General features: G+C 39.0%; 2 protein-coding genes and 1 long non-coding RNA gene across 3 annotated transcripts in view; 2 read left to right on the top strand and 1 right to left on the bottom strand.

Moving 5' to 3' along the window:
- Positions 1 to 19,052, top strand: LOC147181808 (potassium voltage-gated channel subfamily B member 2-like). The gene is made up of 3 exons (XM_086094330.1): positions 1 to 279; positions 3,330 to 4,056; positions 13,939 to 19,052. The coding sequence occupies exons 2-3, from the start codon at positions 3,469 to 3,471 to the stop codon at positions 15,817 to 15,819; spliced, it is 2,469 nt and encodes an 822-aa protein (XP_085950456.1). The 5' UTR covers positions 1 to 279; positions 3,330 to 3,468; the 3' UTR covers positions 15,820 to 19,052.
- Positions 6,255 to 19,794, bottom strand: LOC147181809 (uncharacterized). Its single transcript, XR_015097030.1, has 6 exons — positions 19,709 to 19,794; positions 19,449 to 19,623; positions 8,189 to 8,602; positions 7,616 to 7,701; positions 7,399 to 7,514; positions 6,255 to 6,776 (listed from the first exon to the last, which is right to left on the bottom strand). It is a non-coding gene; the product is annotated as an uncharacterized LOC147181809 (long non-coding RNA).
- The window catches only part of rnf31 (ring finger protein 31), a 22,229-nt gene continuing 19,882 nt past the window's right edge, over positions 19,282 to 21,628 (top strand). The window contains exon 1 of the mRNA XM_086094316.1: positions 19,282 to 19,758. The gene's annotated coding sequence lies outside the window, so the exon portion shown is untranslated. The remainder of the gene's footprint in view (positions 19,759 to 21,628) is intronic.

Genomic DNA, 21,628 nt, shown 5'->3' on the forward strand with positions numbered 1-21,628 from the left:
TCCTTCTTACATGGGGCTTGTGGGGCTTCCCTTGTTCTGTCTGTAGTTGAATTGAGGTTTCCTCATGTAGCGCCGCTAACAAGACACCTTCCTTGATGCCACTTTACCTGCACTGTTCAAGCTTGCCTTAACTTTCTGGCCAAAATGTGTCTCTTTCGTAGTTTCGCTTGTGGGTTTCATCTATCAGTATGGTGTTGAAAGTCTAGGTGGCGGCTATGGTGGGACCTCCTGGAAGAAGCAGAGTTGGACTTCAAGAGTTATTCAGCAAAATCCATACAGGTAGGCTCCTATGAGTTCCTTTGATTTACGACAACCTGGCTTTTCAATTCTTTCCTTTGAAAAAAAAAATTCTTTATAGACGTAAGATTTGAAAATCATTCTTCATTATCGTCGAAAGTAAAAATCTTCTTGAATTACACTGTGATTGTTTTAGTCTGTGCGGTTTGTGCTTTTTAAATTTGAGGTACTCAGGTGCATAATCTCTGGATAAGCCGCAGTCTGCCTAATCTCTTGATGACGAATTAGAAATGAATGCTCTCACTTTAGACTTTAATTCTGGGTTCTAAAGAAGTTGCTTCCGACTTGGACAACATTTTAATCTAATGCAAAATGGTATACACGTTAGAAATGTCATCATTAGTATTGGCTTTCATGGCCTCTATTATTAAATATATAGTACATAGTTAATGTATCGACTACATTGGGCCTACAGTACATTCTAAAGAACGTGTCATGGGTAAAAACAATTGCAGTTGTTCTGATGCCTGAAGGAAAAGTGTCCGCTTATGTTCAATATGGATATACATCATTGGTTTCAAAGTATTTCTGCCTCAATTATAGCTTCATGTAAATATTTCTATGTGAATATTTTATTATTTATTTATTTTTGTGGGGGGGGGTGTATTATTGGGTTCTGAGCACAGTACTGGCATTGATACATGATCTCTTGTTACACAGACAATATCAACATCCTCAATTTTGTTTTCGAATCATAATAATCTCTCTCATAACTGTTCAATTTTTATTCCACTTAAAATTGGACTGTAAAGGTGCACAAATTAAATTGAAAACATATTTTGTCACCTCTCCATTGTACAGTATAATAATGTGAGTATTAAAAATGTCAATGCTTATTCAACTGAGTCATAAAACTTGCAAAACTAATTTAGAAATGATGATATTAGACATTTATTATTGATTTGGGATTGGGCGACTGAAAAGGACTTGATATTTAGTGACGTTGTAGTTTTGGAGGCTGACACAGCCGTGTGTCCTATGAGTGTCCCAAGAGGAGATAGACGGACTATAATTAACCTGGGCAGACTTGAGCTAGGACAGACGAAGCCTAATGCCCCCGCTCGGATTTGTGGTACGACGTTATACAATCAGATAAAGGGTCCCACTGTCAAAGGACATCTAATGGCAGAATAAGTCCTTATGGTTTCTTAAAATTGTTTTTGCAGGGGAAAAAAGGTACAATTACTTTTTAATTACTTTAATTACTTAATTTTTGCACTCATTGAAAGATTTTTAATTCCCAAAAAATAATGGTGGTTCTCCCATTTTTATATGTGTTTACGTTTGCAAATATTAGTTGATTAAATAAATTAATAATTAAAATTAAACACTAAAAATCATAAATAAATATCCATGAATAATATTTTTTTTTAAAATAAAAGCCACAACTTGCATTTTGGGGGGACTAAAACAAGACAGCACCAAAAAAAAAACAAAAAAAAACATAACAACAGAGCAACTTTAAAATAGAAATTAATGACATGTATGGCAACAATGTTAGTTAGCATAGCATGTAGCATTAGTGGCATTTACTGTATGGTAACAATAAAGCAAGCAAGTTATTTGCTTCAAAAGTATTTACCGAGTTGTTTTTACATTTATCTTTAAAGGGGAAGTCAACCTTAAACATTCCTTGACAATAATGTCACTAGTCTAAACATGACATTCTGATTAATATTACGTTTATGGAATATGAGCTATGAAGCAAAATCCAGCCACTTTTATCCATCTCAGGAGGCGGCCCAGCAAGTGACAAAATGGGCGGCCCCTTAGATGGATAAAAATGGCTGGATTGTGCTGCTTAACTCAATATTATAACTATATAACTAACGCAATATTAACTCATTTACTCCAAAAAAACGTACAAATATGTTCTGTTTTAAATGTTTTGGGTGTCCCAAAAACGTATTTATATGTTTTTGGTATTATAATTATTATTTTATATAGTAGAGCATACATAAGGCTTTGATGCAACTTCTCAACTGCAGTGAATGGTTGAAGAAATGGTAGTTATTACAAAAGTGGCCAGCAGGTGGAAGCAGAGCAAAATAGATCAACCAGGGCAATGTTGAAAAAAAAGCTAATTTTCCCATAGTTCTAAACAGATTTGTGAATAATGATGAAACTTAGCTATATTCTAATGCTAATTGCTGCAAAACAGATAGAAATATACTTTTTTTCCTGATGAAAGAAGAGACTCTAATCTTTCTTTAGATAGGTTTTTATAGCAATAGAACACAATAGTCTGTGGAATTTGCTAAATCTGTCAAAATCCAGTAAAACGGCCAGGAGTGAAGGGGGTTGCTTCAGTGAAACTGGCTGGGAGTGAATGAGTTAAACAGAATAACATATTTAGACCAGTGGGGCTGCATAGATAAAGATATTTTTGTCCCCCAAAAATTGGGGGGTTGACTTCCCCTTTAAGTTAGGGGACATTACAAGGGTTCTATAAACTGTCAACGTTTTCACAACAGCAAAACTTCAAGTCTTAGTTTCATCATTTGATCTGTTGCCCACTGACCTATAACTAGAATGCCAAGAGTAAAACACAGTAAAACAAACTATGCCAAGGCTAAAGGTCATATTTGTGTTTGTTTGTCCATCTGTTTGGTAATGAGCTACTTTGACGCTTCCAGGCTCATGTGAAGGATGACTAACAGACAGGAAGGGTTGGAGGGTTTCATAGTGACTCAAAAGGTCAAAATCAATTGAGCAGCTTTAATGGGTTTTTCATTATTAGCAAAATCGAGCTAACTGCATCTGTCCTGATAGTTACTGTTTTTTTGTCAATTATTATTATTATTTTTTTTTTTTGGTGCACTCACACACATATATGGTCTCCCAGGCGGGGAAGCGAACTCACGCCAACCTGCACCGAAGGCAAGTGACGGTAACCGCTCAAAGCCCCTGCTTGTTTGCAAAACCTATTAAAACAGTCAGGAGTGGAAAACAATTGGGAAAAATGGAGTTTGAATTCCATTTTGTGGATTCATGTTTGAATAACATAATCTTATTTCCTTTCCCCCTTCTAGTCATGGATCTAAGCATAAGTTCTACTATCTGAACCGAGCTGGGTGAGCTTGGTGGGCCCAAGTCACTTTGCGCCCACCAGCCACCACAAAGTCGTCCGAACCAGCAAACATCACTTCCGTTAGTGACGTTCACACAAACATGGCGGACAAAGCACTCTACAGTACACCAAAAGTCACCAACCGGGCCCCGGTGGCTCCGGTGCTGCCCCCCGAACCCATCGACATCATCCGCGTCAAGGCCCGATCTCGGAGGGTCCGGCTCAATGTGGGAGGTCTAACGCATGAGGTGTTATGGCGAACGCTGGACCGCCTTCCCAGAACCCGCCTGGGACAGCTGAGAGACTGCAACACGCACGAGTCGCTGCTGGAGTTGTGCGATGACTACAGCCTCTCCGAGAACGAGTATTTCTTCGACCGCCATCCCGTGGCCTTCTCCTCCATTCTCAACTTCTACAGAACTGGCAAACTGCACATGATGGAGGAGATGTGCGCCCTGTCTTTTGGCCAGGAGCTGGACTATTGGGGCATCGACGAGATCTACCTGGAGTCGTGCTGCCAGGCGCGCTACCACCAGAAGAAGGAGCAGATGAATGAGGAGCTGAGGAGGGAGGCGGATACTCTGAGAGAAAAGGACGGGGAGGAGGTGGAGCAGCTGGGCTGCTGTCCTGACCAGAGGCAGAAGCTCTGGGATCTCCTGGAGAAACCCAGCTCATCTGTGGCGGCGAAGGTAAACAGCTGCTCTCGTTTGAATGCAAAGGTTTCAAATTCTAGGGTTCAGTTGGAGTTTTCGCACTTCAACCCATTCGTCGGAATTCTTGGAAGTGACAAATCCTTTTCCTCGTCAGTCTGTTCATAATAATGTACCTATTTATTAGGGGTGTTAAAAAAAAATCGCAATAATCAATTTATAGATTTGTATCGGGATTAATCGGTATCAAATCGAATCGTGACCTATGAATCGTGATACGAATCGAATCGCCAGGTACTAGGCAATTCACACCCCTACTATTTATTATTTACTGTAATTTTCTCACAATAGAGGTTTTGCAGTTTATATGATATCATTATGTGGAAATTGCATTTAATTACAGTATGTTTTGATTCCATTTGCCTATAGAAGTTCAAGCAGACTTGACGTCAAATCCGCACGCTTTCAAGGTTAGAACGGCTCGGAAGAAAAAGGTCAAACAGTCTTACCTGGCTACTTTTTCAGAACACAGTACAGACAAAAGTATTGGGACAAATCTATTAACCATGTACACCACTGTGTAAGGGAAGTCCAGTCAAAATATGCTTAATGAGTTGGATGTAAAATAAATTGACATAGCCTTGACCTCAACCCCTCAAAACCATTTGCCAACTACAACAGAGATCTTATTCCCGCCACCATCTTCTAACGGGGTGTCCAAACTTTTTAATTTGAGGGCCGCATACAGAAAAATGGAAAGATGAAGTTGTTTGACTTTCATTTTTTAAACACGCTGCAATCAATCGAGAAAGTGGTTGTATATTGTTCATATTTTCTAGCAAATTTGAAAAGATGCTACATAACAGCCTTTCAAGATTTTGGGGTGGTCTCGACCTTGTATCCCACTAGACTAGATCCACCCCTGCCCTGAACAGTGACCGAATCCCAACTCTAGAGCAAACGGTAGTAAACTGACCATTTTGAATACAGTTACTCGAGTGATTATTAATGTTCATAAATTGGACCTTGGCACAGATCAGAAAGTGGAAGAAAATATTTTTGCTTGTAAAATGTAATTGTTATTAGTCATTACTGTGTTTGTATATAAGCGATGGCGGGCCACAATTGGCCCCTGGGTCGTAGTTTGGACATCTGCATGGACAAAAGAGACTTTTGTTGTAGCTGTTTTTGTGTGGAGGTTAGCATGATTAAAGTCTTACCAGTAGTAATGAAGAAATAAGACAATTGGCCATTTTAGCCAATTAAAAGGATGATAAAACTTGATGTGGTAGATAATGTATTGGCAAGAATACTGTAATTAGATTTGACTTTATATTTATATATATATTAAAGGCTCAGACACAAAGACACAGTAAAATCGGAAGTGTAAATTTAACACCCATAGTGTTCAATTTAGTTTATATAGTTCTCACCAGTTCTGAGTTAAATTTACACTTCCAAAAGTGTAAAAATGTAACTCATCGGTAGAGTGAACTTACAACACCCATAGTGTTATTATTTGACACATAAAATCGAACTTTTTGCACTTTAAAGTGTTATCTACTTTCACCTATCAGTGTTATTTTTTCACATTATCACTGTTGTTCTTTAACACTTAGAAGTGTTATTTCCTTTCATTTTTTAATAATCATTTCTCACAGTTTTGTTGTCACTTTCAACCACGAAGTGTTATTTTCATTCCTTTTTGTGTTAATTTCGCACAGTTTTAGTGTTACTTTTCGACAAGTTTGTATTTTCCAAGCCAAATGGGGACAGTGGGACTCGAACCTAGTACCTGGCAACACCACTAACAAGTATGTCGCGAGATAGTACATGCTTGTTGCCGCAAAATTCTTTCTTGTAGGTCTAGTTCCCGCACGACTCCCGGTAAAAGAGAAAAGAGAGAAAAGAACCCGGATGTATAAGGTAACAGCCTAAAGTCGATGAGTTTGACTCGCTTTTTTTTTCACTTTGAGTGTTCAAATAACACCCAAAATCAACACCCACAAATGTAAAATAATTAACACTAGATTTTTAACTCAATTTAACACTACAGAATTTGCTGTGTAGTTGTTGGAGAGATGCTAATCTGCTTCCTGAATACTGTGCCCTTGAGCAAGACAAGGCTCTGCGGTCCGCCAGCTCAGCAAAACAAATGTACAAAAGTGTGACTTGAATTTCCTTTGAGAGATAATATTAAAAAGGGGAAAAAATAAGGAAGACAGAGGAGTACCAGATGTGGTTCAACTTCTATTAATTTTTATGCTTTTGAAAGCTGTTGTATTGACAAGAATGCTGTCAAAATAGTCCCTGTTCACATGGATCTGCAAAAAAAAACTGTATGTCAGGACAGCAGTTGACAAGGGCACTGTGGAGAACAATCTGTGTTTATGCGGGTTTAGAATTTGCTGTGGCATTACACAACGTGCGGCATAATTTTGGGCAGAATTGAAACGCTACATTGCAGTTTAGGCTTTGATTCTTGTAGATTGGCCATCTTGTCTTAACCAGTTGAATGACGCAAAAAACAATAAAAGGGGGGGGGGGAATCAACAAGTTTAAACTGTGTGTTATTTGAGGTATGTTATATATGTACATAGATACCATATGTTCAGCAGCAAACTTCCTCATTTCTAAAAATAGCCGAGATCTATGTGACTATTTCAGAAGTGTGGGGTCAGCAGGAGGGAAGCTTCTTAGGCCGCTGCGCAATGACACTGCCTGTGTGTCACTCAGCTCTTAGCCAATAAGAGATCCTCCTGTGAGCATGATAAAGTACAGCTGATTATAAGTTGAACACACACACACACACACACACACATCACTCTTTTATATACGATGCTATTCATAACAATAATAACGTTTCCAAAAACCAGGATTAAACTCGTGCGCTTAATCTTCTTATTTTAGTTTGATTGGATTTATGAAGATGTTCTTCTTTCAATATCCTTATAAACCGTTCCTCATCCAACTTGACTGCTGGGGTCACCTAAGCGAGTCACTCACATGAATTATTTGGCAACGTTTTCAAGCCAGATGCCCTTCTTGACGCAACGCTCACATTTATGCAGGCATGGGAGCTGCATTGGAGAGCTCCGCTGGTAGGCTAAAATCAAATGTCAAACTATTATACTTTGTACACACACAGATGCCTTTCTGGTTTTTTTTTTGTTTTTTTATCGGCATTCTCATCGCTAGCAGTCTAGTTGTGAGCAGGTGGGATAATGTATTTAAAACGGTACAGGATGTCCCAAAAGTTAAAAGACTTCCGTTTCAGGTCATCAGCATTCCACAACTTAGGCTTTGCATTTAAGCACATCATTCCCTTGTCCATAGCCCAACAATTGACATTGGAAATATTTTTTTCTATACCTGACTTACCTGAGAAGTTGTATGGCTGCTCCAATGCATTAGTACAATTCAGGCTATCCATGGCAAGTTTCTTGAAATAGTTTGTTCTTGACACATCTTGCAGGGGAAGTGTCAGGTTCAGTCAACTTAGAACATTCAATAAACAACAGAAAAGGAAGGCAGACAAAAGACTTAGATTATTTTTGCTCGTGAGGAGAACAGACAGAGATATGCTCAGTTCTCCTACCGCTCTGAGGCACACTCTCCCGAGCCCTTTCTTCTTCTTCTTCTTTTTTTTATTTACAGGGCCCTAGTTACATAGCTGTTGCTGCTCTAAAGGGGAGGGGGACACACAGCAGCAACATTAAAACCATCATGAATATGAGTCATTGCGCAGATAATAATGTAGAAGTGTTTTGTTTTTGACACTGAAAGTTTCAAAAGTGAAAGTTCAACAGCTTAATCATAAAATGTTTTAGCCGCTATCTTGTGATAACGGCACAGTTCCTGTTTTCCAGCTGCAGGAGCATGAGCCATGCTCTTTTCTCACGGAGCTCTGCTCTCTTCACAGATAACTTCAATTTACATAATTCAAACAAGGTTTTACCGCTAATTAAATGTTTTGCAATAATTAAGAGTAAATATGGGATAACGTATGTACATTTATTCTAACAGGAAGGCCTTATACAAAGACCAGACTTTTAGAGGTGGCGTTTGCGCAAAGCCAGGAAAAGTCTATCCGAAGGGGCTGCAACTGGAAATTAGCCTCAATAAAAGCATAATTCAACAAATTTGGCAAGTGATAAAGCCTTTGTTTTACCCATTTCAACTTCAGGTTATGCAGCATCATAATCGAACCACTTGAAGCCTTTGAACAACTGAAATAGATACAAAGTCAACAGAAGTCCTAAGAACAGAATTCAAAGTAAGTGAGACAGGCTGAGGGAGCTGACTGGTAGACAAAGGGGACCTCCAGGTTGATGAGCACAGGTGGCAACCAAAAACAACCTAACGGGTCAGGACAATACATGAACTACAAGAACACAAGACAAATCAAAACAACAAAAACACAGATCATGACAAAAGCTTTATCATTCTCCAAAGCATCCGCTGAACCTAGCTTTTGCAGATGCCGACTTCCGGATAGCCTTTCCCTTGGCTAGCTTGAGTTTGGTGTTTTCATCAGTGGTCGTAGTAGCAGGACTTCCTGTACATGGTTTGTCAGGAACAGATCCTGTTTTGAGAAACTTGGATATCAGAAATTTTTACATCGTCTTGTTGGAACAGCATGATGGCAACTCTATACAGCTTCTTAAAGGGATACTTGACTCATTGAGCCATTTTCAGCAGTAAAAAGTACATATTTTGTCCAGAATTAATTTGATAACATCATTATTTTTCATGTACAATTAATACCTTTAAAAATATTTTTTCCACTATTTGTCGACTGAAGATGACATCACCTGTGCTGAGGAAGTAGGTAACGACCAATCATGCCTCACTTGTTTTTCAGCAAACTGAGCCATGATTGGTTGTTACCTACTTCCTCAGCACAGGTGATGTCATCTTCAGTCGACAGCAAGTGGAAAATTTTGTTTTTAAAGGTATTAAAACTCATTCACTGCCATTGACGGCTAAAGATGTCAAAAATTCATTTGAACTATCTCTATTAGTTTCAATTTTTTTCCACTTTTGTTAACGAGTATGAAACCTAGATTTTTTTTTTTGTACATTTAGAACAGATGTCAAATTTTTGATTAATCGTTAGTTAACTAGTGAAGTCGAGTGATTAATTACAATAAAAAAAATTGCATGATGCCCTAATAAAAAAAAAAAGATTACAAATTTGTCACACGATTACATTTTTTTATTGTAATTAATCACATGACTTCAATTGTTAACTAATCACAAATTTTATATCTGTTCTAAATAAACAAAACAAAAAAATCTAGGTTTTTATACTCTTGTTAACAAAAGAGGGGAAAAAATGTGAAACTAATAGAAATAGTTCAAATGAATTTTTGACGTCTATAGCCGTCAATGGCAGTGAATGAGTTAACTGTACATAGAAAGTAATGAAGTTATCAAATTCATTCTGGATAAATTCTGGATCATTCTGTTGCTGGACTTAAGTCGGGGTCTGAAAAACGTCCTTCCACGCTGCAAAAACTGCTCAAGTGTTAATTGGCAAGCCACGGGCATGCTTGCAAAAAATGCAACGCTACGCTGTCAAATGCTGGTGGCTTCACATTTGTCTGAACGATATCTGGAAAAAAACAGAGAAAAGGAAACGTAAAGTGTTTTATGGTTTTGAGTATCCGTCACTTGATTTACATCTCTGGGCTCTGGGTGTCTTTGTAGTCAGCGGCATATTTCCTGGTTATTGCACACTCATGCATACTAATGCATACAAATGAAGTGAGCAATATAAAATATGCGGGAGGACACAAAGATATATGTATGTAATCTTGATATATATTTTTTTTTTTACAGAACTCAAGATGCTTTATTCTCTTTCTTACAAGCCATTGTGCTACCCAACATTATTTTAAATGTATAAGCGATGGATGAAGTTATCTTCAGATAAAATGAATTCCTTTGTTGAATGAAGGTGCATTTATAGTCAGAGGTGATTAAGAGTCAGTGTGATACGGTGGAATAACACAAACAACATCAGCTCTTTGCTGTCCTATGGAAAGCCAATATAGTTTTCACATTTAAATTTTTTTTTAAAAAATTCAGCCAACTGTATTTAGTTTGTCAATATCAATGAACAAATGATAAACTAATAATAATTATACAGTATATAACGGTATATAGATTGTGATGATTAAGTTACTTGTCACATTTAGGGATTGTTGCTGGCGTCAATTCGGTGGAGTTCACATCTTTTCCAAAACTCTATTCTGATGGTCAGTTCACACGTCTGGGTGTTATTTTGTTATTGAATCAATCTGAAGCGGTTTGCTGTCTTTGATGATGCAATGTTAATGATTGAACAAACTTGCCGTTTTGGGGAGGATTTTGGAGATTTTGGCCCGACGCCAGCGATATGTTGGTTCTGAGTTGAGGTGATCTATTTAGCGTTGTTGCACATAAGTGGACAGCAAATCTGATCTCTTCCACAAGTGTCTCTTTGGCTGAACATGGTAGCATAACAATATAAGAAATGCACAGATGTCCACCAAATCTGATTGGAAACCCTTCGATTTAATTTGACACGCTGTTAAACTGCATTTGCAACAGCTGCTATGCAGAACTTCTTCTGCCTTGTTTCACTAACAAAGTGATTTTTGAAGCAGTCTAGTATTGGTCTCATTTGATTGTGAATGTGGTCATAATGTTGCGAGCACACAGTTCACTGATATGCAATTTGCACAACGCTACTTGTGTACGTTTTCTCTTTCTCCTGAAAAAGTTTTCATTGCCAAATTCTGGACTATAGGGCTAAAGACTATGATGATGTCATCAGTGCCTTTAGTGTAACAAAGTGAAAGAAGTAGTGCTATTACTCTTTAACACACAATAGACAGTAAATCATATATGCAGTCCTCCATTCCACAACGGTGAGGTACTGTTGATCAATCGGCAGGTGTTGGCTCAGTCTCATGACGTCAAAATGTAAACAGTATGATGAAGAGGATTTAAAGATCCCAAAACACCTGTTGTGAATTTTGCCCAGCTCCTAATTAGAGAATAGCAAGTTGTACTGAAACATTTAGAAAAGCTAAACGTCACTTCATGACACAAAAATGCCATTGCAACATTCACATTCTACTCATGTCCACTTCAACTTCTGAAAATACCGAAATAATTGCCACAGTATTTGGGATTTTATGGCATTAAGCCTTTTTCTCACCATGCAGTTGCACTCATAAGATTACATACCTCAATCTCTTAATGTAAATTACAGGTGATCGTCAAAAATGCTGAATAATTTCCATAATTCCATTCAAAAAGTCAAACTTTCATAGATTATAGATTCAGGGCCCACAATTTAAGTGATTTCAAGTACCGGTTTTTATTTGTTTGTCTCTGCATTATTTGGGCTTCCAGCTCATAAAACTCACAAAAACAGGATTTAAAAGAATGTGAATGCTGTGACGAAATCACCATTCATACTTCAGTGGTTTGCATGGGAAAAAAAGGATGGATGGATGGATGGTATTTTCAAAACTACATATCAATCTTTAGTAGTTGGTTGGGAACCCCTTTGCCTTAATCACTGCCTTGTTGCGCCGTTTCATTGCCTGGGGTTTCCTGTCAGCTCCTTGTTTTTGGGTGTGGTGGCCCTCATTTTACAACCAACATAATCACTAGCAACTAGCATAACCTGCTAACCAACAATTTAGGCCTAATGGTTAAAAATGTATTTTCACAAGATGTTTTATGAGTTCTGTGCTTTCCATGTGCACATCTTATTCTATGGAGCTTAAATATTTACATTCAAACTAAATGATTTTTTACACAGTTGACCAGTTTTAAGTTAAAACTTCGCACATCACCACTTGACAATGACATGTAATTACAAAATGTGACGCTTCTTACTTGTAATGTCATCCATCTTACATTTTAAGATGAAAGGTTAGGATATTTCATTATTGTTGTTGCAATGTAAATGTTTTATCTTCATCGGGTGTGACTTTGTGACCTTGTGTAATCACACCCAACCTTTCGCGTAGATGAGAAAGTACCCAAATCTGTTTTACCAAAATTTTCAATATAATCTCATCATACAATCATTATTTTTTATTTTTTTTAAGAATAGTCTCCTTTAGAACACAATTTTCTAATACATGTCTACCACGCTTGATTCTTCCTGTCAGTGGAGGAAAGAATGAGTAACCACTTCTAACAGCTCTCTATCCTCGCTATAGATAGCGAGACAATCCTATTACAATTATCCTGAAATGTCCTAGCAGAGGCTGCAGTGAGAGACTACACAAGCTTACGGCTCCTCACCGTTCCACCTGGAGTTCATTTGAACACAATTTATACTTGTGCTGTAGTTCAGCGAGGAAGCCCCTAACTCAATGTGAATATTTGATGTGTTAAGGTTACATTCATTATGACAGGTTGATACGATTACTTACTGATCCTAAAGAGAATTCTGAAAAAGGTACAAAGTTGATAAGGGCAAATAAAACATGCTGGAGCATGCCTGCAACTTGTGTCAGTGACAGAATATCTTAATTAGTTTAATTAGATTTCATTAGGTGACAGATTTGGTACGGGTCAACTACAATGTTAACATTCATCTCTACCACCACTGGTTGTCTAATATGCTTTCATTGCGATTTGGAACGAAGCTGAAATGCTTTTAATAAGTCAAAACGGCTTTATTGCCATGTATTTTATTGTATATTAAATGCTATTTATTTGAACACTGTTTGCTATATATTTATAGTTCTTACTTTCAAATTGCCCACTTAAAATTAATTTAGACAAAGAAATCTATTATTTTTCTAAACTCCCTAATGAAGAGTTGTATTGCCATTAAATGTATCAAGATAATAGTGACATTTTCGTAATTTTGGGACAAACCAATCGGCATCTCAATCCTAGCAGACAATATAGCAGACTTCATGTAATGAGTGATTATGAAGTTTTACCCCACCGTTCCACAGCTTCATTAGGTTATTTATTTATTATTTTAAAGGGACTATACCATAATATTTTAAGCCCTTCCACAGTTAACTATAGGCATATAATGATGAAATCTTACCTTTGACACAATCGCCATGTCATTTCGGTGGCTATTTTTCTTACCCGGAAGTCAAACGCTCGGTTCAGTAAAACCCCGCCTCTCCCCCTGTGGCTGCCGCGCCCCTCTCATGACATTGTCTGAGCCGGCTGCTTCGCGCATCGCCCACGAAACATACTGATAGGTTTTAAGCTGATTTTTAAAATGGACTCTAAATTTTACGAGCTGCTAGATCTCTGCGTTTGGTCACGCAAGCCATCAATTCTTGAATAAACATTTGAACCAAAACAATAATTGATTGCTTTGAATTCATTTGGACAGAATGTTTATTGATAAAGGCTACTTTGGTCATTATCCCATGGAGGGAGGTTTCCGAGAAAGTGGGCGTGCGTTTAGTCCGCAGAGGCGGTGCGGGGGTGGGACCGCGCGCAATGACATCAAACCGTGCCAACAGCTCGTTTTCTCAGGTTGGGAGGGGCTGGTGCTAGGAGAGCAGAATAACCTAGAATTTCTTATACAGGGGCGAACAGAGGAAAACACAACTTTGGTCATGTTTTGGGTGAGGAATTAGCATTTTAACATGGCTAAAAGCTCCAAAAAGTTGATTTTTCATGTTGCAGTTCAAAAGTAATGGCTGATTTATTTTTATTTTCAATATTTATTTATTTTTACTTTTGTAAGTTTCAAGTGATTTTAGTGACCATTGTGGGCTTTTCTTTTTTCTTTCATTATCAGACAACAATTTTGTCCACAATGTCCTTCCAGCCTTCATATTTAACTGTATATATTAAAAAGAACTACAGTGCAATATGTGCAAACCAAAATCTTGTACATCTGATGGACACCATCTTCCCTTTGTCTTGCAGATCCTGGCTATGATCTCCATCCTGTTTATCATTATTTCCACAATCTCATTGTCACTCAACACCTTGCCAGAGCTGCAAGTTGTTGACGAATTTGGCCAGTTTAACGACAACCCAAGCCTCGCCCATGTGGAAGCGGTGTGCATCGCCTGGTTCACCATGGAGTACCTGTTGCGCCTGCTGTCGGCACCCAACAAGTGGAATTTCATCAAAGCGCCACTAAATATTATTGATTTGCTGGCTATACTGCCTTACTATGTGACTCTCTGCCTCACTGAATCTAACAAGAACGTAATGCAGTTCCAGAATGTGCGGCGCGTGGTCCAAATTTTCAGAATAATGAGGATTCTGAGGATTCTGAAACTGGCCAGGCACTCTACGGGACTCCAGTCGTTGGGCTTCACTTTGCGAAGGAGCTACAACGAATTGGGTTTATTGATTCTCTTCCTAGCCATGGGCATTATGATCTTTTCGAGCTTGGTATTCTTTGCTGAGAAAGATGAGGATTCCACCAAATTCACTAGCATACCTGCTTCTTTCTGGTGGGCTACTATCACAATGACCACTGTTGGTTACGGAGACATCTACCCTCAAACTTTGCTGGGGAAGATTGTTGGAGGGCTCTGCTGCATAGCTGGCGTGTTGGTCATTGCCCTGCCCATCCCAATCATTGTCAACAACTTCTCCGAGTTTTATCGCGAGCAGAAGAGGCAGGAGAAGGCCATCAAGAGGAGGGAAGCTCTTGAACGAGCCAAAGAAAGTGGAAGCATCGTTTCAATTAATCCCAAAGAAGCTTTTGCACGTAACATGGAACTTACAGACGTGTTGGTCGAAAAGAAGGAAGAAAGTAAGTGTCCAGTGGACAACCACTTATCGCCTAGCCGCTGGAGCTACCATAAACGCTACTCCAATGCTGATGTGGCCAGCCCCAGCCGGTCCAAAATTGCATCCCTTTACCAGGAAGTGGCTCAAGTGGGCTCACCTGACTGTCCCAAGGGCTTGACGAATAAAGGTAGCCCTCAACACCTCAACGTTAAGACGTTAGAATGTGCTCATGACATGTCACCCAATTTCCAAGAGAAGCAAGCCAAACTAATAGAAGAAGAGGTGGAGATGAATGTGTTGTCCCTCACCCAAAAAGTGTCACCTGCCAGAGGTGCAAGAGCAGGCAGCAACATGGCTGAGGACTTTTCAGGAGAAAAAAGTTCTCTCATGCCCAGTGTTGGAGGTACTGCAAGACAACTGCGTGCACCCCCTCCCTTGGATCTCAGTCAGATTAGTGCCATGGAGATCAAAAAGACCACTGACAGCACCCAGCCAATGACAATTATGAAAGAGGGGCTGTACAAGTTTTTGTCAATTCCCGGCGTGAATACAACGGCAGACAGCAGCCTGCAAAAGGCAATAGACCACAAAGTTGACCTCATTGGAACCCAGGATGATGTGCTTATGGCAGTCATGACACCGGTGGCCACTTCCGCCCCTGCCGGCACGGCCAAGCTTTCTCAGCAACCGCCAGACGACAAGGTTTCCAGATTTTCGCCACGGCAAGACGCTAAATCTCCACTGGCTCCGCTACAATCTCTGTCGTCCCTGGTCGGGCAATCTGTTAGTCCAAGCAACTCTCAGGGGGAAGGTGAGGGCTCAGCAGCTAAGAGATTAGAAGGTGAAGGGCAGCTCACGGGCTTAAGCCACCAGGGAAAGAATCACATGGGCTCAGGAAGCTGCACCAGCCCTCTGCCCAAGGCCAACCTGCTCAACTGCTCCCAGGAGCTGGTAACTATGGAGGGAGGGGGAAGGGAGCCGGCACCTCAGGGTGCTGAGAGACAAGAAAACCACATACTAGATGGAAGTCTGGAACCCTCCAATGAAACGAGCATGTGAGCCCAAATGTACAGGGCTCCTACTGAAAGTTACTCGAAGCAATGGATGAACTTGTGTCCCATCCCTCAATACTCTACTGCTAAGGACTACTGCCTGGTCGAGTTGTATCTGTGGATATGAAGGAAGTAGGACATTCCTGAATATTCAAAAACATTGTTGCAAAACAGTATTACATTTATTTTTACATAACACCTAGAAACCACTGAATCATTTTTGATCACAGGTAACTCACATGAAAATAAATTTGTCATGCACATTTGCATCCCTTTCTGTTTTGTTTTCAGGCTATTAGGGTATATAATTCTGCACAATGTGGGGGGGAAATTGTGTCTTTTGCAATAATGGCTCATCAGTCTCTGATATTATGTACTGTACTTGAAATACTGCCCAAAGCATAGTCAAACATATTGGTTGATCCATGTATACTTATTGTATGAAGTAAACTTCATTGTTAAATTTTCATTCCCCTTTTTTATAATGCCTAAAAATACATTACTTAAAGGGGAAGTCAACCCAAATCTTTTTTTTTTACAATATGATATTGTATGTATGTACCCCCAATAGTCTAAACACAGCATTGTGATTAATATTGCATTTGTGGAATACGAGTTAAGCAGCAAAATCCACCCATTTTTATCCATCGCGAAAGGGCAGCCATTTTGTAACTTGCTGTTGACTGCAAATTACATCACAGTTGCTCAGGGCTCAGGTAATGAGTCAATCGCACCTGTTTTACGAGTTTTGGTCATGTAACATTCACAAGCTGAGCCGTAACTGGTCTACCTGAGCCCTGAGCAACTGTGATGTCATTTTCAGTCAACAGCAAATGGCAAAATGTCTGCCCCCTGAGATGATAAAAAAAAAAAGGATGGATTTTGCTGATTAAAGTGAAAGTCAACCTTCAACATTTCTTGACAATAATATGTTTATATGTGACCTCACTAGTCTCAACATGATATTCTGATTAATATTACATTGGTGGAATAAGAGTTATAAAGCAAAATCCAGCCATTTTTTATCCATCTCAGGGGGCGGCCATTTTGTCACTTGCTGTCGACTGAAGATGACATCACAGTTGTTCAGGGTTCAGGAAATGACCAATCACAGCTCACCTGTTTTTTGAAGCTGAGCTTTTGTTGCCTGGGACCTGATCAACATTGATGGCAAATTCAGTCGACAGCAAGTGACAAAATGGCCGCCCCCTGAGATGGATAAAAATGGCTGGATTTTGCTTTATAACTCTTATTCCACAAATGTAATATTAATCAGAATACCATATTTAGACCATTGGGGCTGCATAGTATATATTATTGTCAAACAATTGGGGGTTGACTTCTTCTTTAACTCTTATTTCACCAATGCAATAGTAATCAGAATACCGTTATTAGATTAGTGGGGCTGCTTAGAACATATTATTGTACGGATTTTTTTTTTTTTGGGGGGGGGAGGGTTCCCTTCAAAGACGTTGGATGAGGAACAGTAAGTTATTGTATTTACTGTTTGTTCACATCATCACACACCTCTTGGGGAAACACTCACAAGGGGACAATAAGAGAGTAGCAACAATTTATAAAGAGTCAATCCTGTATTGGAAACACACAGACTGAACAGATAGTGTCACAAAAAGGTATCACTGTAGAGGGAGTAGTTACAACTCTGCCTGGGTCCCAGGTCTGAGGATCCTGTCATAAAGAGTCAGAACAAATCAAGGGGCCTTGACACATTTCCGTAGACAAGACATTTGCCCATTGCTTACTCGCGTGTAAGTAAGTGCACTTGTGCATGCACCAACAATTTGGTCTCTATGAGACTTATATATGTCTTTGAATCGAATCATGTTTATTTTGCATTTGCCATCATTGTCATTTCAGTTTTGATCACTTTTGGCAATTTAGTTGCCGACATCTGAAATATCAAAGATGTATAGGTGAAGAAGCGCAAGCAGTAAATGCAGTGCTCTGCCCAATGTTGGCTTACTGTATATGCAAACATTAGTATAATGTAGTCTCTTATCTTATTTTCTCTCACACTGAAATACTGATGCCAGAGTCTATCCGAGGTGCTAACCAAGGCTACACCCTGCTGCATGTTATTGTTATATTATTGTGTGTGTGTGCGTGCGTGCGTGCGTGCGTGCATTTTGTGGTTATTTGACTATGAACATGTTCCCCTTAAATGATTGCATGTTCCATTCGAATGAATGTTTTAAGATACATTTCACATTCAAATGAATGCATGGCTAACAGCATCGACCAGATTTACTTGTTTGGACAAAAAAATGACTAAGAGAAACTATAGTTTGAGCACGGGTACCAAAACACATGAAACATTAATTGTGTGTGTAAATACATACCCAGTCCACTGTATAGATTGACACGTCGTGTTTTTTTCTGTCTAATAACAGTGATTCACTGTATTTTTATAAGACAATGGCGCTGCATTTCCTTGTTGACATCTAGATGTATTTAAACATGGGTGCCTTTTCATAAATAGACAATTTATGAGAAGGTGGAAGAAAAAAACTGTATAGTAAGAGCGGAGTAGTTTTTTTTTTTCTTGTACAATGGACACATTATGTTGATATGCAAATCCTCTGGTTTTGTTTGACTTCTTGTACAGTACTTCACTTAACCTCAATGTGACTCGTCTAGTAACATCGCCTACAGTTTTAACCTCACTGTGCCGCAATTTGACTATGATTTTTCTCTGCATTTGTATGTTAAGGTTCTCATGAAAGTACAGTACATTTGAATTGCACTGCTGATCTAAAAGAAAACAGGTGTATGTATAGGTGCCCTAAAGCATCAATAAAATGAATCCAATACGGTTGAATTACATTCTACATTGATTAATAAATGTAATTGTGGCATAATAAATCACAATATTAGATGTGGCATTGTATTCTCTTATTGTTGTTCAATTAACAATCCTGTAAAAGTACTGCTGTAGTCTTGTTGAAGACAAACATGGACACAATCGCGTTCCCATTTGTATTTGCAAGTGTTTTTATCATCATCTAATTATTGCAAATACCCTACAAACCCTGTTTTTTCCCCCATCTTTCTGTTCTTCAACTGTTATTGTTTTTGTGAGGTTCCTCACCATCTATCTAGTTTAACAGAGATGTAATTAGTCAGGTGCACAACTTGAGAAACAACAGATACCTAGTAAATAGTGACTTTTCATTCATTTACTGATACATGCAAAATAAATAAATGTGTCTTTATGACCTATTACTGTCTGGTGTGTGTTTAATTTATATACTGTACCTCTTAAAGCCCCAAATGTTTCACTGATTGTCTTATTTCCTTAATTTAAGCACTGTATTACAAATGTGTAGGCTACTGTATGATAATTCTTATAAGTTACTACAAAATAAAGTTTGTAAACCGTCAAAACAGAAGTAGGCTACGTGGTTACAAGACTATTGAGTTGTCATCCTTTCTTCACCCTGCAATAGGTAAGACATTGTTGACTAGCTGTTTTGTTTTGCTCAGGTCGATCTCAAAGTATTTGAACATTGACTTTTACAACAGCTCGATTAATATGAGACCAAACACTCAGATTCAAGTGTGCATTTTCAGCTTGAATTGAAGACATTTCGCAAAACGCTCTCTCACAAAACCCACCACAACTAAGGCTAACTCTCCAACCTGCTCCATCGCCACAGCCCTTCCCATGGCCTCTGCTCCGCTTGTTGCCAACCTTTTGTCTTCAGCTCTCAGCACAAAGCAACGTACCCGGGGTGACAGAACAGCATGGCAGCAGACGCTATAGCGTCACGCACCTATGACGTCACGCGCCCTGCGAAATGAGTACACCGACTACTGCTGCTGCTCGCTGGTGTCTCTTCAGCTATCGTTTTCCGAGACCCTGAGAAATACTGCACCTTGGTACCGAGGGGGTCCGTTCTATCCGCCGTGTTCTTGTGAATACGAGGTAGGCTGCTGCGCTCACATCTCGCTTTTGTAAAACACAGGTGACCGTGATTGGCTACGATTACGTCAGTAGCTTGCTAGCCTTCACTGACACATATGTAAACATGATCCAAGATGTTCCGCTCAGCGGCGAACAGTTCATGCTGCACTATGAAATGATGCTCATAACAAGAAGATACACAGCTCCATCTATTGTTAGGACTTTACTATGAAGAGTGTTGGTTATCTTTAGCATATTTAAATGTGTGCATTGATGCATATTTTTTTTATATCCTACTTCCTTCCTGTGTGAGTGTACTTCTATTTTAAAACAGCATGACCAATGTTTGCGTGATTAAAAGAAATGACAAATAATAATTTTACTTCCACCTTTAATCAAACGAATAAGAGATGTATATATTTGCTAAAAACAAAAAAAACAGCAGTGGTGTTTCACAGAATCTTATTAGTTGGCAAGCACTCCAGATACCCAAATACTTATGGAGAGAAATGTGTGTCTTTATTTTCAATCAAACAAAAAAGGGATTTGCAATTTAAACAAATCTATCAAACAAAAAGGTGATTTGCAACCTCAAATCAATTTAAATCAAACAAAAAGAGGATTATAAAATATATATATTTGCAAAAAAAACTAAAACAAATTGCAAACAAAATTAATGGGTTTTATTTATTTTTTTTAAAGCTTTTGCAAGCAAGTTTTTAGGTTTTGTTTGCAACTCCTGACTTATGGTTGCAAATCTGTTTTTTGGTTGCGGATCTGTTTTTTGGTTGCGTATCTGTTTTTTGGTTGCGTATCTGTTTTTTGGTTGCAAATCTTTTTCTGTCTTGTGTGGGCGGGGTCCACCGCTCAACCGATGATAGAAGCCTTTTCATTGGTCAGCTTGGAAGCTGCTGCGACAACGTTCATTGGTCATTTAAGAATAGGGGTGTGACAATGTCCATCTGACTCTTCCTGGCTCATTCTACAGGCGCCGCCAGCATCGAGGTAAATATTGCTGCTTCACTTTTCTGTTTTAGTCATATCTAATATTTATCGAAAAGCAACCCTTGATCTATCGTTTATCCTCGGCTAACCCTAACCCATTACAAGTAATCGTAATCACTCATTCAGCATTGATTAGCAATGCTAGCTAGCTCTGATATTCTGATACCTGATGCATTTATGAAGCTATGTTGTTGGCAGTCGAAACACACAAATATACGGCTCACTGGGATAGCTGTTAGTATGAAGTTTTGTTTATTTTTACTCCATAAAGAAACATTTGCATTTGCTTCACATACAAGCAGGACTGGGAGTCTAATTTATTTACAGTAGAGATTAAATTCGTGATAATTCTGTGATTATTATATATTGCTCCTGTTTGCTCAACGTCTCAATAAATCATCATGTGCCCTTGAGCATGAAATGCAGCTTGACAACGACATCTCATGCTGTTCACAAGTCGACTCATTGTCGGCTGAGGCATGGCATCCCACTCTTCTTGTAGGGCAGCCCTCAGGTCACTGAGGTTCTGGGGTGCAGAGTTTCCAGCCTCCACACGACCACTCAGCTGATCCCACAGCTTTTTAATAGGATTCAGGTCTTGAGAAGGTGCAGGCCATTCCATTTGAGGTGCACCAGTCTCTAACAGCCGTTCTCTGATGATGCCAACTCCATGAGCTTTTTTTTGTGTGTGCATATGCGGGTGTGCATGTGTTCGTGCGTGTGAGTGTGTACTCATTAGTTCACCTAAAACCTATTAAAAATCCCAAACCGTTCACCTAAACCGAAAACTTCAGAATCCAGCTAGAGTTGTGAGGTTGTCAGGAGACCCGAGGAAGGATCAAAGAAAAGAAAGGAAAGTGAAATCCAGACATTACCTACTACCCAC

This window comes from Leptonotus elevatus, chromosome 1 (assembly GCF_054856555.1).
Source record: "Leptonotus elevatus isolate MCC_2025b chromosome 1, RoL_Lele_1.0, whole genome shotgun sequence".
Classification (NCBI taxonomy): domain Eukaryota; kingdom Metazoa; phylum Chordata; class Actinopteri; order Syngnathiformes; family Syngnathidae; genus Leptonotus; species Leptonotus elevatus.